Source organism: Rhinolophus ferrumequinum, chromosome 8, assembly GCF_004115265.2.
Source record: "Rhinolophus ferrumequinum isolate MPI-CBG mRhiFer1 chromosome 8, mRhiFer1_v1.p, whole genome shotgun sequence".
Taxonomy (NCBI): Eukaryota; Metazoa; Chordata; class Mammalia; order Chiroptera; family Rhinolophidae; genus Rhinolophus; species Rhinolophus ferrumequinum.
The window spans coordinates 94,393,201-94,412,641 of NC_046291.1; the positions used below are offsets into that span (position 1 = coordinate 94,393,201).

General features: G+C 39.1%; 1 protein-coding gene across 4 annotated transcripts in view; it reads right to left on the reverse strand.

Moving 5' to 3' along the window:
• Window positions 1–613: 613 nt before the first annotated feature.
• Window positions 614–19,441, reverse strand: part of CNTNAP5 (contactin associated protein family member 5) — a 769,018-nt gene continuing 750,190 nt past the window's right edge. For 2 of the 4 annotated variants that reach the window (XM_033111357.1, XM_033111360.1), the window contains exons 22-25: window positions 6,115–6,333; window positions 4,101–4,172; window positions 1,314–1,487; window positions 614–1,145 (exon numbers count right to left, since the gene is read on the reverse strand). In XM_033111357.1, coding sequence (XP_032967248.1) covers window positions 1,084–1,145; window positions 1,314–1,487; window positions 4,101–4,172; window positions 6,115–6,333 — 527 coding nt within the window. In that variant the 3' untranslated portion in view covers window positions 614–1,083. Of the gene's footprint in view, window positions 1,488–4,100; window positions 4,173–6,114; window positions 6,334–19,441 lie in introns of all 4 variants that reach the window. The other 2 variants (XM_033111359.1, XM_033111358.1) reach the window with 2 other exon arrangements.

Below are 19,441 nucleotides of genomic sequence, written 5' to 3' on the forward strand. Positions count from 1 at the left end.
CTTTCTTTCTTTCTTTCTTTCTTTCTTTCTTTCTTTCTTTCTTTCTTTCTTTCTTTCTCTCTCTCTCTCTCTCTCTCTCTCTCTCTCTCTCTCTCTCTCTCTCTCTCTCTTCCTTTCTTCTGAGTTAAGATGGCTTAAACTCTTTCATGGAACTAGGTACTATTTTAGACTTTTATTTGCGAAATATATATATATATATATATATATATATATATATATATATATATATATATATATTTATACCTCAGTGTAATAATCCCAGGAATAAGCTAGTTAACATTTCTTACAAAATTGGAAGAGGGATTTTTGCAGTTATAGAATATCTACTTCCTAGCAGCACTCTTTTTACCCCCTAGTTTTAAGCTACTATTTTCCATGCTTGTCCTAGGTTTATGCTAGACTCAGCAGGGGTGTCCAAACTGCGGCCCATGATCCATTGTTAATTGGCCCGCAGCAAATCCCAAAAATATATTTAGTTTACTTAAATAAACCAGGTGAGGCAATACGTACTTCACCTCGAGTGAGGGGCCCGGCTGTGTGTGTATTTTACCGCATATGGCCCTTGGTGAAAACCGTTGAAAAAAGTTTGGACACCCCTGTGCTAGAGTGTGCTGTTCTAAAGTGTAAGACCCAGGAGAGAGTGGTAAGAAAGGAGCAAAGTAATAGCTCACTACTATCAGGAATCTTATACTGGAAAATACTCAGGGGATGAGTCAGAGTGAAAAAGGGTTATGAGTTAGGGCAATGGGCTTCCTACGGTAAGGAAAATAAACGCCAAACAAACCTCTTTTGTTCCTTTTAAAATGCCACTGAAGGAAACCAGGCCTCTAGCATCTTCTTTCTCTACCCTGAGTGCCCTGGTAGGAATGGACTTGAGATGGGGGAGGACGTCCAAGACGACTGTCCTGTGCTTGAATCACAGAGCTCAGGTTCAAAGTAAGCCTGCAAAGCCGAATGACTGCAGGACTGAGGAGTGCATCTTAGAAACCAGAAATGCAGAACTGAATACGCACACGTGTCTCTTCCTTGTCTGGATTGGTCAAGTCGGTCTACTGAGTGATCACTGTCACCACGATAGGTTTGTCAAAGACGAAGACAGTGGCCATAGCTGTCTGGTCTTCGGGGCTGGGTCAAGGGGATACACGCTGTGGCAGAGGCAGGTATGTTCCAAAAATAAATGGCAAACCAATAAGAGAAAGAGAATGACCAGAATTAAGAGATAGGAGAAAGAGGAGAAGGAGAAAAATTTTAACAACTCAACAAAAGAGTATTAGGTGACCCTGCAGTTTTTCAGATGAAATATTCCCGCTTACACTCGCTTACTGTGTTTTGCAAGTCAATGTCATTTCTAAAGGAACTGTCCAAGTTTTCCGGGTATTCTTTCTCCTTTATCTGGTTAGTGCGATGGGACTGCTTATGCTGGTAAAGGAAGCGGGTCATGATGCCGATGATGGAGAAGATGATGAATATCACAACGGCGATTACTCCTGTTGAGAAAGGGGCAAATGAGAGAAAGACATTACCGCCGATCGTCCACTCCAGGGAGACGAGTCTGTCTAGACAAGACAGCCACTTAGGGGAAAAAACAAAACAGAACAGAACAAAACAAGCAACACACTCTGCCACGTTTCCCAGAAATAAAGACCAGCTTAAAGGCCTTCTATCTTCAATTACGAAAAACCTTTTCCAGATTAGCTAGGGAGAGAGCTAGTTCAAACCTGAGGTTTTATTTAATCGACTAAGAATGCCATCAAATAAATATCGAATCAGACTAGCAGAGTAGTTCTTATTAAACTTCTTCAATACCTGTTTTAAAGAATGTGTCAGAATCATTTGTAATTAGCACACTTCTTTGTCACTTTGCAAATAAGTATTTTAGAGCTACTTTAGCATCCTAGAAAACAATTTTAAATATTTCACATCCCAATAATGCTCTTTTGATGTAGATGTGTTTATGGTATCCGTTTGTTTGCTAACATGTTTTATCAATAACAGAATGCTTACCAAACCTTTAGGGCATCCCCACACTGCTCTGCACTCTGCTCGACACAGGCTGCCTCGGAGATGATGTGTCTGTGTCCTCTGGAAACTCAAAGCCAACTGAAATGCAAGCTTCTGCCAATAGTGTCAGACTCCCCAATTGGATTGTGTGTGATTTTACTGGACCTGCTTGGCAAGCTGCCCTTGCTGACCCAAAGGTCTTGTCCCTAACTTTGCCAGGAAGACTCTTGGGATGTGTAGAGCAAAGTCAGCAGAGGGATGTTGAAAATGTGGATACTGCCAGTTTTTAAAAGGGAGGATGCATGAATGTAGGTTTCTCAACATTCAACTATTTGAAAAGTATTTATGATACTCAAAGATAAATTTATTCTTAATAAAGTTTACATTCTGCTGATTTTTAAAAATCTAAGTAGATTGGGTATTGCGAAGAAAAATATTTACAAAGTTAATTTTGAGTGCCCTGCATTACATGAACATTAGAGAATTAAATATAGTGAATGCATATCTTAAACCAATTTGTGTAAGAGCTGAGGCCATGATTAAGAAAGATTGCTTACCTTTAAAAATTGTCCTAAAGTATTATGTGGTCTTTCCCCAACTATTTTAGAACAACACAGAATAAAAACACCGAAGTTAACAAATCTATAACTAAAGTGGGTGGTGGTGAGTGACTGCCAGGAATGGGCTGCAGCTTTAAGAGATGAAATACAAAACTGTTTCTACTCCTTCAGGACACGGAGTATTCAGTTGAAGGCTGTCATTTCTAAATGCTGCAAACTTACAATAAATTTTCCCCTGGGTTTAGGATGATTTTCCTGCTCTGAAAGATACTCACAGACACATGTACACAGGTGGTAAAAAGTCAGCAGTCATAAGTATGTTCTCCACTTATCAAATGAGAAATTAATTATAGGAACAGAAACAGGCATCAAATCCTTTCCTATATTTCTTGATACCAAACAAAATTCAAGTTAGACTCTTTCCCTGAAGCAGAAATTCAGGTCAGCCATTTTAAGAACTACCTTAAGAAATGGTCGGGTTTTCCTTCTTTACAATCTCATTGCGACAGAGCACGTCTGTACTCCACAACCGTTTGTATTTCCCCCCTCAAAACACCACTCACTGGTTCTATCGTCTATTTACCTGGCCTGCCCCCCACCAGGTCATGAGTTCTTTGAGACCACTGCCCACGTCTTTCATCCTCAGTATATTTCTATACTGAGCACAGGCCCTGACCCAAACCTGGAGAATCACTCAATAGAAGTTAAATGAATGGATACTGCTGACTTTTAAAAGGAGAGCTCCATCTGGTGTGGACCAGTTCATCTAACTGCCAGAGGGCAGGGATGGGGGCTGTGGTTCTCACAGAACCAGGGCTGTGGTTCTCAGATGGAGATGGATTTAGTCTCTCATAGGCATCTGACACAAAATAAGGTTGGGAGGCATTCTGTGTTGCAAGGACCAGATGGAAAAACCAAGGCTACTGGAGGCTGCAGCCAAGCTGATGCAGAATGAAAAGGGGTCAGGCCGACGGGTAGTTAGGAAATGGAAAAACAAGGGAGGCAGGAGGGAGAGCTGAGCTCACAGCAGAGTGGATGAGATCTGCATCTGTAACCATATGTGCTGTTGGATTTGAAAGCACAGTCTGTGGGCTCCCCCTGCTCATTAGATCCAACCCAAAATACTCAGTGGAGAAAACCCGAAAGGACTGCAGCCTCACCCATCTGTCTGCCCCAGTGTGGCTCCTTCCCCATATGTAGTGTTATTGGCTTGCTTTGCTTGTGTGGTAGGAAAACTGACAACTGGATGAGATGAACACGGTGCATCCTGCCTGTCTCTAAGTAAATTATCCAGCTGTTGATTCAGGATTCAGCTGCCTGAGGGATCGGGGTGGGATGTGTCCATGGAGCTGCTGGTGCCGGAGGAGAGGGTGCTTCAGATCACACAGCATACATAACTATTCATGAAAAGGCTCACAGTCTTGTAGGTAAGTAGGGTTCTGGGTGCTGGATGGCCATAATTAATGGAATAGTCACATAAATTTCTCCAAAGTACAGAACGTATGTCTTTTCTGCTTTCATCGACAAAGAATGATTTACCTCCAATGATGGCTGAGTCACTTCGGACGGCATTGGTGAGTGGCTCCCGTTCATCTCTCTTCCCAAAGGGATCTGAAAGGAGTTAAAGGCATGTGACTGTCTCTTCTCTCAAAGTCCTGGAAGGAAGTCTACAGTATGGAGTTGAGATGACACACCTGAGGATTAGACCAGGTGCTCTCTGATGGTTATGCGCTGGGACATGCGAAGGAACCCAAAGTAACGTACATAAAAAAACATTTGATGTACACTACTTGTGCCCCACAATTCCACAACCTGTTAGCGTCTATGTAAGTTGTGAGGTAAGGGGTTGAAACAGATGATGGTGGTACCCTGGCATGTCTGCTTTGGCCTACAGCCTACCTCTCAGTCTACCCTAAAGTCCCTCTCTGCTTTCCTAGACAGATCCTATGCACAGCAGTGGTTTCTTACCTCAAGCACACATACCCCTCTGCTTCTGCTGCAAGAGGATTCGAGTCCATTAACAAAGAAGGACAAAAGTGCTGGAAAATTAACACCCCCAAGAAGCCCTCACTAAGGAGAGAAAGCTTTTACTATATGTACATTATCATACATGGTATGAGGAAAAGAACACCAAGCTTAAAGACACATAGATATGGGTTTGAGTCATTACTCTGCCACTTGGTCTAGTGACAGTGAGCTAGATACATTTTTAAATCATCTGTTAATGTATTAATAGGCAGTAACGACACCTTTACATATTCATATAGTGCACATAAATTTTCCAGGACCTGTGGCACTTATTATTTCTGTTGTATAATTTAATCCTCAGGAAATGAATACAACATATTATTTTTCCTATTTCACAGACAAGGACATTAGATTGAAGCCATTAAATAACTTTTTCAAAGTTCTACAGTTCATTCACGACAGATTCAGAGTTCAAATCAAGTCTAGCCCACTGTCACGTTGAGATTCTTTGCATTATACCTCATTGCTACAGGAAAACACCAAGGTCAGAGATGAGCCGGCAGCAGCAAAAACCAATCCTCTTTCTTTGCTCAGAATTAATAACTTATTTGGCAATTGATTACCACAGCTATTTAAAACAAATCCCAGGAACACTTTAAGACACAGAATGATGGTGAGGAAGAAAAGATATAAAAGACATTTTAGGGAGTGCTATAGCAGAAGAGATATGGATGATAGTGCTGTGAGACTTTCCTACTATCAAGAAAGGTGGATTTTATTTTACTTTATTATTTGTAAAATCATATTACATTTATTGGGGTGACATTGATTTATAAAAGTATATCAGCTGGTTTTTAATCATATGACTTATAGTAGGTGAACAACCAGCCTGCCTCTCTGAGACCTGAACTCTTCAATCCTCAGAGAACTGGTCATTTAAACAGTAGTGACATAAATACTTACATAGTAACATATGCAAATACGCATTTAGTTCTAACTGTTCATCGTATTAAAAGTAGGATTATATGCTAAGCAAAATAAGTCAGACAGAAAAAGCAGAGAACCATATGATTTAACTGATATGTGGTATATAAACCAAAACAACAAAAGAACAAGACAAACAAATGAGAAACAAAAACTCATAGACACAGACAATAGTTTAGTGGTTACCAGAGGGTAAGGGGTGTGGGGGGTGGAAGATGAGGGTAAGGGGGATCAAATATATGGTGATGGAAGGAGAACTGACTCTGGATGGTGAACACACAATGGGATTTATAGATGATGTAATACAGAATTGCACACCTGAATCTGTGTAATTTTACTAACAATTGTCACCCCAATAAATAAATAAATAAATAAATAAATAAATAAATAAATAAATAAATAAATAAAATACAGGGGGAAAAAATTAGGATTATAGTAAATATATATGAAAATCACCCATGAGAAGCCAGTCATAATTCTTAACCACCTGTATTCATACAAAGTAAGGAACGGAATAATATTAGCCTTTAACCAGGAAGCTTCTTGAAGACACCAAAAGTAGCACTACTGAGGCGCGTTCCATTGGGTGTTCTGTGGGTACCTGATGAAGAATGCACCGTAGTCACTGCATTCATATCTGAATCCGTCAGAGAGCTGCAGCTGGATTCTGTCAAGGTCCCGCGGACAGTCACAGGTGCGACGGTGACATGGCGCAGAGCTGCCTTCAGGGGTGCGATATGGTTGTACTGGACTGAAGACAGGCAACCGACAAAACCCAGGGTGTTCGCTTTAGCAACTTCAGAGTCCAATCCAAGATTCTCTGCAACATGAAAGGCAGGTTTTTTTTTCAAGCTATGCTCCATATCCTCTTTAAATAATGTCTACAATTACAGAAATTACCTTATCCTTTGAATAAGGGAAATCATCCCAATCATTCTTCATCTCCTCTTTCCACACTCTCCCCCAATTGCAAGTATGAGCATATCAACTACGTATCGTAAAAAACTGTTAGGGCCATCTCTGCTTTCAGATAATGTTTCAAACTTCTAAATTTTCATTCATGTATTTTATGAACTGTAACAAAGACTTAATAAATCTATTCTACACCCCATGCTTTATAGAATTTATATCATTATTTCCATCACCATTTATCAATGAATGCTGGTGATTAGTTCAAACATATTACAATACTCATTACAACATTTAATTCAAAAATATAGAGGGAGAAAAATGAAAAGAGGCAGACAGAAATTAGAAGTCAAAGTGGTCCTCCCAGAAGTTTATATCATGTTCAGTATATTAAACTGAACGGTCTATATAGATTGACCATCTATTCAAGATTTTCAACTGTTTGGTTCTGTCCATGGTATTCACTGGTGAACACAGATTTTCTATGACAGCATTCAACCCCCCAAAGTGTCTTTGAGCCTTTGTGAAAAAAAAAGGCGATCATTTACAATTCAAAGCAAGACCAAATGTCTCATTTTCTTCAAGATTTGTAGTAAGATTACTCAGTAGCCCATTTCTTTCTTTTAACAAGGATCATTTGAACAAATTGCTATCATGCAGTTACATAAACTGTAATACAGAATGAGGCTTTTTTTTCTTAAGGTGTAATAGTTTCAACATAGCTAGATGGTTCAAATAACCATTTTATTATGACAATCTGTTTATTTTCTGGAAGAGGGCAGGGACTTTCCTCTCTACCAGTGTAGGTTATAATTTATATTAATTTATAAATGAACATAAATTAAGAGTGCCTCCATGGATCTCCAAGCAAGGGTTTTTGTTGACAGTATTTTGAAGAGAAGCAATAAGAATATGGAAGAAAATGAAAAATTAACATCCCTGAATAATGCCTTTTGTAGTTTTGCCCTCATTGTAGTCTCCCCTTTCACCAGCCATGTAAACCTCACTAATATGTCATTTCTTTCTTCTTACAGGAAAAGGGAAAAAACCACATGCACTAATTTTACCTAGCCATTGTAACAAATTACCAGAAACAAATTCAACAACACAAATTTATAGTCTTACAGTTATGTAGAAGCCTTGACATGGGTCTCACTGGACTAAAATCAGGGTGCTAGCAAGACTGTATTTCTTCTAGAAGTTCTAGGGCAGAATCTATTTCTTTGTCTTTTCTAGCTCCTAAAAGCCATTCATGTTCTTTGACTTACAGTTACCTTCCTCTGTCTCCAGAATCAGCAATGTTGCATTTTTTGTTCCTTTTTCCCATAGTCACATCTTCTTCAAATGCAAAAGAACACTGGGGTAGGGGAGGAAACTGCTGTCTTCCAAATATCCCCATGAATATCCTACAGTGGTGGTGCATATTTGCTACTTACTCATGGAAGAATCACATATGTTTATTTCTTATTATGAGCTTAAAAAGACTTCGTCTTTTAAGAGATTTCTCAAACAGTGTTAAGCAAGCCTTTCAGAACAAAAAGCTTTAAGACTGGGTGCTATTTGCTGAGTGGCACCAGAAATCTATGTAACCAGCTGTAATTAAGAATGCACATTAGCTACTGATTGAGACTTATCAACAGGTAGAGTTACAGATCAGAAATACTTAGAGGAAAAGGCAGAAGAGAAGGGAAGTATAAACTAGCATGACATTTTTGGATTGTAGGATTTTGAAGCACTGGAAAGTGACATGACATTGTAGCTACGCCTTCAGGGTCTGAGTCAAAAGTGCCAGATCTCATTCTTACAACCCAGTGAGAAAGAAGCCCATAGGGTTGCCAAGGTCTTTGGAGGTCATGACTAAAGTGACTGACACGAATACATGCTTGAGGTACAAGAATAGGCAGGTAGATAAATGGGGGAGGGGTGCCAGAAGTTGACATTCTCTCCCTAAAGAAAGAAAGTGTTTTGAATAAAGTCTTATCTCTAAGAACACGTATTTCTTCTAGTTGTATAATAAGGATGAAAATCTTGTGATGTTTCTGAAGAGAAATGAAGAGAACATGAATTCCTGATAGGAGAAAATACTCTTAGTATGAGTCCTGATATAATGATTTCTCAGATTCTTACATAGATAGATAGACAACAAACATATATATATATATATATATATATATATATATATATATATATACACATATATATATATATGATGGCTCTAACTCATTTTTGTTTCTTATAATCTTCTTAACTAACAAGATGTGGTAGGAAGTACTTGTTTGCTAAAAATTTAAAAGCTGTGGACACTCAATATTCACCATCTATTGAATACCTACTACATAACTGCAATAATTTTTCAAACTATTATTTCTTTTCTTCTCAAAAGTGCTTCCATTTATTTTCTATTATCATCCAAAATTTACAGATGGGGAAACTGACACACAGAAATGTTAAAAAGATGTACCGAAAATCATTTGGCAAAGTTGAGATTTAAACCAAAATCTTTATGACTTGAAATGCCCAACTCTTTGTCTAATATATGCTGCTTCTCTGCCCCGCCCCTCCCCCCCAAAAAAAAAACTCTCAAAAATATCCTAGGTAGAGTAAGATATTTTTGCATAAATTAGCTAAGAAATAAATAGCAAGAAATAAGGAAAGCATAGTAATTTTAGAATGCTTCTCAAAATCCAGTAAACTCTGTATTACTTTAAAGACATAATATATTCCTTAATTAATTATATTCAGTTTTTAGGTTACACTTGCATAAAATTCATAAGGAAGTAGGAGAGGGACTATTGTATGTACTGAGCTAATGAGTGAATGTGGAAGACAAACTTGACAATCAATGTGGCCACTCAGAAGTAGTAGAATGAGAATGCACACAAGGAACTGCCACTGAAAATGCCACTATTCTGTTTCTCACTCTTACCAAGACTTTCTGCTTATTCATACAAGTCCCAACCAACCAATGCAGGAGAATTACAAGGGTTCTCCTCATAATATAAAACACCACTTTGAAAAACCACAGATATCTTATGAAAAAAACCTAGAGAACTTCTTATTTGAAATTGATGTAATTTCTCCCTTTCAACACACTTTAAAAATCACAGACGTATAGTTTCAAATTCTCATTAAAGTCTATTGCTTGCCATTGAATACTGATGTACAAGCAGTATGGTGTGCTGAAAAAACATATGTTGGAAACTAGGTAGACCTGAGTTGAAGATGGCATATGACTTGGCATATGACTTGTATTTTCTTCTTTCTTTCTTTCTTTTTTTTTTTTTAAAGATTTTATTGGGAAAGGGGAACAGGACTTTATTGGGGAACAGTGTGTACTTCCAGGACTTTTTTCCAAGTCAAGTTGTTGTCCTTTCAATGTTAGTTGTGGAGGGCGCAGCTCAGCTCCAGGTCCAGTTGCTGTTTTCTAGTTGCAGGGGGCACAGCCCACCATCCCTTGCGGGTGTCGAAACCTGCAACGTTGTGGTTGAGAGCCCGTGATCCAACCAACTGAGCCACCTGGGAGCTCAGCGGCAGCTCAGCTCAAGGTGCCGTGTTCAATCTTAGTTGCAGGGGGCGCTGTCCACCATCCCTTGTGGGACTCGAGGAATTGAACCTGCAACCTTGTGGTTAAGAGCCCACTGGTCCATGTGGGAATCGAACCGGCAGCCTTTGGAATTAGGAGCATGGAGCTCTAACTGCCTGAACCACCGGGCCAGCCCCGTATTTTCTTAATCCTGAGATTCAGTTTTGTCCACTGTAAAACAGTGATAAATAGTACCAACCATATGAATTGTGGTGGAAATTAATATAATAACACAAGTAATAATATAAGTATGATTCTTAGCTCAGCACCCATAAATGTGTGTATTATTATTATTATTACTCTTCCTATTACTCATTCAAGGAGTTCCAAACTCCTTTACCTAGACTTAATGGCCCTCAGTATGCCCATTTTACCATATTGCATTTATATGGCAGAACTAAGATGTAAATGCTGATGTGTTTGCTGTGAAGTCTTTCCTCTAAATTTCCACTTGATACTGACTCACAGCTGAATAAAAGTAGTACTAAAACTTTGAATGACTCAATTGGTTATAATAGACCAACTTTTTCAAGCATTTTAAAACTTGAATTTCTACATTAATTTGCAAATGCTCATTTCTTCAAAGCAAAGGTATGCCCCTCTATTAAACCAAGTGGATTCTGCAATGCCACAGAAAGTAGAACAGAACCAATTTTAGCTCCAGAATGTGTAACAGTTCCCATGCCCACAATTGTTTGACACTAGAGAGTTATAGAGCTGATCCAGGCAGTTGTTTTTTTTCCTGGATATTAAAACACAAGAAGAAGAAATCAGAAATTTGCTAAAAACAGACATTGCTCTAGGATGTATATGACATTTCTAAGTGTCAAAAACCATTTATGACATTTGAATCCTGAAGTGTCAAGATACAAGCCATGCATACCCATACAACCTGGGCTTTAAGAGTGAAATGTCGTACCAGCATAAAATATAAATAAAGGAAACTGATGTTGATGAAAGGTGTGAGGAGTACACAAGTAAAGAATGTTTCCCTCCAAAGCCCATTGTGGCTTCCAGGCAAGAGAGAGGCAGTTTGAAGATTTAACTACCGGCAGTATGCAGTCCAAGAACCAAGTCCCTCAGATAAACCTTTAACCTTGAACGGGTAATGTCAACTCTATTAAAAACAAACAAACAAACAAACAAACAAACACACACACACAAAAACTTGGCATTTACTTAATGCCTTTATGCTTTTCATGGTATGCTCATTTGCACGATCTATGTAAATAGCCATCCTTGTGAAATGAGAGAGGGTGAGAAATTGTGTCCAGTTACCAGTTAGGAAAACCAGGACATAATGTCAAGTACTTGTCTAAAGCAAGTTGACCAGTTCATGGCCAAACCAGGACTGGAAACTAGGTCCCTTGGATCCTATCCTCCTTTTTTCTTTCCCCCTGCTATGCCATGCTTAACACCTTTCTGTAGTGTTGATTTTTGATAGGTTGCAAAGAAACCTCACCTCCATCGCAGGACTTATAAGCCATTTGCTGTCTGACTCCCACCCACCCATGCAGCCCCATCTGTGCTCCCACAACCTGAACTGCTCGCTCTGCCCAAATAGGCCTACGCTGTTCTTTCTGCCTCGAAGGCCTTCCTGTCCCTTAACAACCTGGGTAACATCTGCTCCCTCTCTGCACTACTTACATCTGTTTATTGGCTATCTATGCCTGACATGCTCTATGTGAGCCAGTGGACTTACAATCGCTATAACTTTACTAACCATCATCACCCCAATAAACTTTAGTAAGGGAGTAGACATTTCCCTTACTAAAGGATTAATTTAACAGACCAGCAATGATTTCAGGCAATAAGTGCTATGATGGGGGAGATTATTATGGTTATGGGAGAATAGAAGAGACCCTTGATACAGTCTAGGAAAGTGGTAATCAAATTGGGTATGCAAAAATTTCCCAGGGAAACGTAGGAAAATGAATGTATATTTCTGGGTCTCTATTCATCCAGTGTGGAGGTACCCAAGAATTTGCAGTTTTAAAGCACATTCTTAGTCAATTATGATGTGGATGGCTCATGAGCCACACTTTGAGAAACACTGGTGTAGGAAAGATAGCTTGTAATAAATTTATTTAAACAGATGCTTAAATGACGAACAGACAATAATCCTGCACAAGAGGGTAGAGTGTCCCAGACACAAAGCAAATCCTGTACAAGGCCAAGAGTGAGAAAGTCCATCACATTTCAAACACTGAAAAATCGGGTTAACTCTGCCTTAAAATAAGGCGAAAGTCATGTTGGAATGATGGGGCCGGATGCAGCTGAGGATGGACTTCCCCACAGAGGCCCGAGCTGCTTTGCTCCCTCACTTCTATTGTTCTTCTTTTGTATTCGTATGATGCTTACAAGTCTGTCCCCCCACTAGACTGGAAGTTTCTTGCTTTCAGGAAACCTGTCCTTTTCAAATTTCCAACCCCATGAACTAGGAATACAGTGCCCGACACACAGAATAAGTGTTTAGTAAATAAGAAAACGAATTAATGAATGAAAAAAAATAATGTTTTTTAATATCATTGGTAATGCAGGCTAGTCAGGAGTATTTAGACATATCTCAACCTTCTTCACTCTGGCCATTGATATATAAGCATTAGTTTCTTTGCTTTTATATTCACACTCAGTACATGTATGTGGCACTCTCTTTGATGAGGCAGGACACATCCTGATGAGAACACCATTAATAGTTTTACAGCTCTGCCAAGAGTACTCTGGAATATTTCTCTTCATTCTTTTCAGCATTCTGTTACTCAAAGCTAAGTGAACTGTTTATATGGAATCTGAGTGACCACGTAAGTTTGGTTACTACACGTCACAGCATCTATTTTATTAGTAATGACCCCACAGGCTTTAAGAGTCAGAGCCATCACACTGCCAAGAAGGCAGCCCGTGAATGTTGCACGACAGGCTCCTTGCCCTGGAGTCTCAGGCTGAAAGTTCCTTCCTCCTTTATACCTGACTCAGGAACACGTCCTCCTCCCCTCATCCTAGTTCTCTAGCATGGAAACCAGTTGATTTTCTTTCTAAATTTCCTAAATTTTGTAAGTGTGTGTGTGTGTGTGTGTGTGTGTGTGTGTAGGTGACTGGTTCACATTTTATGTACCACTTCAGACCATCAGTTTTATGATGAAAGTGTGACTATTTGCTTACCCACTTACTGCCTATTTCCTTAGTGTAGCATCTTGGACATAGAAGTTGCTAACTATTTTTGGATGCCTGAATGAGTCTGCATTGCCCAGGGTCTGGCACATAGTAGGTCCTCCAAGACTCTTCTTTAAGTAAAACTGTATACATACAGATAGGTAGATTGATAGACAATAGATAGTTATAATGATAAAATACAAGAAGACTAAAAAATGAACAAGTTGAAATAAGTCAGACAGAAAAAGTCGAAAACCATATGATTTCATGGATATGTGGGATATAAAACTGAAAGCAATAAAGGAACAAGACAAACAAATGAAGAAAAAAAAACTCATCGATACAGACAATAGTTTAGTGGTTACCAGAGCTTGATAAGGGGAGAAGGGGATAGTAGAAAAGGGTAAACAGGATCAAATATATGGTGATGGAAGGAGAACTGACTCTGGGTGGTGAACACACAATGTGGTATATAGATGATGTATTACAGAATTGTACACTTGACATCTATGTAACTTTATTAACATCATCACTCCAATAAACTTTAATTTAAAAAATGTCAATTGAGTAAACAAAAGTTCTACCAATTGAGAATTCCGCATTTCAATTGAATTCACTGGCTGAACTACATTCTTCATTTTTTAATTGGGTTAGTTACATGCATTATATGAAGGTATCTCTATGGATATAGGACAGCAACACTTATTCAACAAAACCCTAGCAATATTTTCACATTTAAAAATTCTAGATATCATATCCCCAATGTCAATTCTGCTTATTTTTCACAGCAAAATCACTTTTCTGACTTTACGACTCGGATTTGCAAATTGATGCAATCCTTTGGAATTAAAAAATAATAATAATTCCTTTTAAGATGCTGATTATTTATTTGATGTGGGGTTAGAACCAGACAACTCGCATGTATTGATTTATATCTTTTTTTTTTTTTAATCTGTTCAAGGAAAGGAGCAGAAGTTGGGTCCTGCATGTCCCAACAGGGAATCTTTTAACAGAGTCCAAAAATAACCTGTAGAAATATATTCTACTCTGGTATGCAATTGCTAGCTGTAGATTTAAAAGCACCAAGAAGAGCAAAAGCCATACTGAGCACCTTAAGTGATTTGATGTCATTTCCCTTTTTGTTTACAGAGATAGGCATAATATAAATTTTGTTAGGAGGCTTTCTAGTGCAGGTAAGAGAAAATCCAACTGCAGAGATTTAAATGATACAGGGATGAATTATCTCAAATAACAAGGTACTCAGAGGCAAGGAGAGCTCTGGCATGGAGTTTCAGGGCTCTTCCTCTGCACTGTCTTATCTTCAGTCTGGAGTAAGGTGGTTGTGTAGTTCTAGGCATCACATCCAGATGAAACAATGTTCAGGAAAAAGGGGAAAAAAAAAAAAGGCTTCCTCATTCTATGATTCTTTTTAAGAAAGAAAAAAAGAAAAATCCTTCCTCAGAATCACATACATGCAGTGACCTTTCAGGCTTCCTCTAATTGGCCAGGTCATGTCACATATTTATGCCTGCTCCCTTCATTGGCCGTGGAAATGGACCATGGTCATTTACTGAGACCAGCAATTCTCAAGACCTATTTTTGGTCTCAGAACTTATTTCCAATTTTAAAAATCCTGAAGAGATTTTTGGATATCAATACCTGCTTTTATAATTGTCAATACTCACTGTATTAAAAATTAAAACTGAGAAAAATTTAAAAGAACCCACAGAACATGTTCTATTAACTGTCCAAGTGGTGATATCATCACACATCATGTAGCCTCTGAAAAACTCCATTCTACATGTGTAAGAGAAAAACAATGACAAAAATAATTAATGTCTATGAAAAAATAAAGACAATTTTGACTTTGTGGTTTCTCAAAATGGGTTCCAGGACCAAAGTGACCCCTGGACCACACTGAGTACCACTGGTTCAGATGAATTAGAAGGGATACTCAAGGACTGGAAACGGAGAAAACCCTTCCAGAGCACTTGACTTCATGGAGGAGCATGAATGCTTGAATAAAATCAGAATTCTGTTAGAAAGAAAGACGTCAAAACGGGTGTTGGGTAGGCAGCCAGCACTGTCAGGTACATACACGCCAATCTCCGGAAGCCAAATAAGCTATGCGTGTCAAAAATAACTGCTGTTTAATGAGTGTGTATATGGGGAAGAGGGATACACACACATTCAGTTTTAAAGGCAATTATTTCAATGAGTCGTATACCTCTATAACAATCCGTATCTCTAGAGTGAATTACCTAACTTTGGCTGCTCTAAATAAGAGAAAGACACAGAGCTATTCTTTAGGGATTGAATGGATACCAGGTATGGGTAAAACTGTCCCGATGGTGATAATTATATCTAGTGCTGCTTTGTTTGTGCGTGTGTTTTGTTTTGGGGTGTGTGTGTGTGTGTGTGTGTGTGTACGCACGCGCACCTGTTATCTTCTATTCTGGTGCTTATCTGTATTGCCTGTCTCATGATGCTGTCAATATCATGCGGCACTCAGGAGGACTTTTGGAGTATTCTCCGTAATGACACTAGGATGTACTAAGTACTGAACATCTTTCAGATTAAGCTGTAAGGCACCATGCTGACAAATAGCACACATTAGCTTTAAGGCTTAGAAAAGATGGAGGAGTTTGGCATTATACCCACTCTGCAGATGAAGAAAACAAATTCACAGGGATTCAAAATCTATAGCTAGAATTTCTAGCTCTTCATTACAATTTTCTTCTTATGTATGCTATCCCTTTGAATCCACAGACCGGAGCTTAATGACCAAGTCTCCAGCACAGCTGCTTTGGCTTTATAAAATGACTCATCTTATAATTTTAGACAAACAGTCTACTAGTACAATATAAGTAAGTTGGGGTATGGTGGGGCTACAGGAAACCTCTTTAAGAAGGAGCATTCTCAAGTCTCCTGGGATGAGGCCTGGGTTTGGAGCACGTTATGTACAGAAACCAGGGAAGGCCTGAACTCTGTCCTAGTAGCCTCATGTCTAGGAGTGACTGGGTCAGAACAGCCCTAGGACATGGCATTTCCTGGGAAACTAACACCATTTGGGCTGCTCCTGGGCCTGGGGGATGGAGGGAGGATGTTTTTGTCTTTGTGTGTCTGGATTATCATCCAATATGTGATTGGTGATTTTTATATTAAATGAAAGGTACTCATCAAAGTAACCTTTTTAACAGGGTGACCATAAAGAAGACACTTCATCTCTCTAAGCTTCACATTCCTTACAGGTAAAATTGAGCTGATCATAGTCTACACCTTGAGGTTTCATTTTCAAGAAACCTGGTGTAGCAGAGAATAACGCCCTCTCCCAAAGACGTCCATGCCTGATCCCTAGAGCCTGTGACTATGTCACTTTGTATGGCAAAAGGGACTTTTCTCCTTTGATTAAGTAAGGGTCTGGAGATGCAAGCATTATCCTGGGTTATGCAGGTAAACTCAATGTCACCACGAGGGTCCATATGAGGGGGTCAAGAAGGTCAAAGACAAAAGTAGGAGATGCGATGACAGAAGCAAGAGGTTCCAGCAATTTGAGGAAAGCACTACAAGTCACAGAACGCAGCCAGAAAAGGAAAGAAAACAGATTTCTCTGCGGAAGCCTCCAGAAGGAACACAGCTCTGCTGATGCCTTGATTTTAGCCTCAGGAGGCTCACTTAAGACCTCTAACTTCCAGTACTGGAAGATACATTTATGTTGTGTTAGGCCACCGAGTCTGTGGTAGTTGGTTACAGCAGCAATAGGGAACAATACACATAGGCACACTCTGTGTCAATGCTAAAGCCGTTCTACGTTTCTGCATTTAAAATATATCCTGATACTAATATTCTACTGGCTATAAGACAATGATAATTTTTTGTTTAAATATCTATTCAATAAAGTTGGCAGTTGCAAACGACTGTTTTTTTTTTTTTTTTTTTGGGTCCAATATGTATGAATTTCAGTTACCACAGTTGAAATAACACCAGTACCCCAGCAACATGGTTCAAGTTTCAGTGACCATGGTATTGGTGCAATTATGTAAAGTAAAAACTCTGCTTCTGGCTCTTCAGCCCACAAATTAATATGTAAATAACAGACGTGCATAATAATTAGTGACCAATGCCATCATTTCTTTTGAAGTCTGGGTGATCAGTCACTGTGCTACCGTTTATTCAGTTCATACACAGCCAGAAAAGAATATAGTTGAGTGGCTTCTTTGACTTTCAGTAATGAACCCATGTGACATTTTACAAAAACAGATAACCTAAACAGGGAATTGGTCAGCAAAGATAAAACTGCAGCAAAGAAACAGAAAGTGATAATACTGAAAGTGAAATTCAATTGTAAATAGATTTACAGAATTAAGAGCTGACCACGGGTATGTTGACAGTGATGCTGTTTAAGAGACTCTCCATCTGCGGCCACAGGAAATTAGTGAACATGATGTGAATCAATATAAAAAAACATTCACATTAAAGCAACTCTCCAAGACATTTCACGACATTGAAAACACAAAGGATAAAATATCACAGGCTTCCCCAATCTTAGAAAGGAGTATGACAGTTCCCCAAGGCCCAGAAAAGATGTTCCCTCTGTATTTCATCATGCAACTAGAAGAAAGTAAGCATGTTAAAATTACTCTTGATATATATATTTTTTTACAGATGAAGCATTCTAATTCTCAATGTTTTCAATATGATTAAATACTATTTTTATTATTTTTTTAGTTCCCTAAGAGAGTTTTTCATGCTTACACACACACACACACACACACACACACACACACACACATAATAATAAAGGTCAAGAACTACATATAGTTTTTTCTGATAATTATGAAGATCTATTTTCCCACTTTCATCTTGTTTGTTCACCTTGACTGTTCTGCAGTGCTATGCAAGCAAGGATTGTGTGCAATACCCATCATAAAAGGAGCGTTTCATATGTGCCAAAGGATACCCTCAGTGCCTTGTGACTGTGCATCTCCTGTGTTATTATGCACATTTTAAAGGCAGGGAAATGAAGACAAGGGAGGTTAAAAATATGCCCAAAGTAACAATCGGTGGGTGATAGAGCTGGGATTTGAACCAGCGTGTGTAAGCTCAGCCCCAGATGCTGTGTTTCCCCGAAAATAAGACCTAGCCAGACCATCAGCTCTAATGCGTCTTTTGGAGCAAAAATTAATATAAGACCCGGTATTATTTTAATATAAGACCCGGTCTTATATAATATAAGACCGCATCTTATATTAATTTTTGCTCCAAAAGACGCATTAGAGCTGATGGTCTGGCTAGGTCTTATTTTCGGGGAAACACGGTGACAGAACACTACCCTGCCTTCCTCTTGGAATCACTGACACTCCTAGGATATCAATTATGTACCGGCTTTGTGCTGCTCAAGTTAAATGGGCAGTCGGGTTGTGCTGATCTCATCACAACTTTACAAAATAGGAAGTACGTCAATCGCCACACCTCACATGAAAGAAATTGAGGTTTGGAAATGAAGGTGAACTTGTGCAGGGTCTCACAGTAAATGATGGGGACTGACTTCAGATAGAGTCCAGGTGTGGCAACCGTAGTGATCCAATATATTTTGTTGAATGAATGTGTTCAGTGATTGGACCACTAACTTCTACTCTACCAGCACATGTTCTTTCCCAGCACTTGATAAATACTTTCCCACATCTTCAGCAAAGTCTACTCATCTCAGAGGGCCAAACTCTCTCCCTTCCTCATGAAAGGAGATGATAACTGATTGGCAACTGAATGAGGTAATAATGTTTGAGGATGGCTTACTGTGTTCTTCTTCAGGATAACATATTTAGATTGCAAAATGGATCTGCAATGACTTCAGGAAAAACAAAAAGTTTCTGGGATTTCATTACAAGAGGTATTTTGGAGCCAGTATGTTTTACGGTCTGCTTCAAATCACACCACAAATTTAATTCAGTAACTACTAATTCGGGGTGAACTGTGCACAAAGTATTGGTAAGGTTGTCTGCATAAAGGCTGAGTCCATTTAGCTTTCAGAACCGGCGCACCACACTTACAGTGCAGGGCCCACCAGCTGGGGAACGGCCCCAGCCCAGACCCCAGCTCCGGCAGGCAGCCTCCCAACCATGGCAGTTTCAAGAGTATCCCTTCCGCTGCAGCCTACAGAACTCCTTTTGTTTAGACTTAACCTTAAGCTTCCTTGTTTTATCTCTTGAACTGGTTTCTTTGGTACACAACAAGGTGGCTTCCAGCATAACAGAAGTCACACTGGTTTCAATGACCCGATATGAGC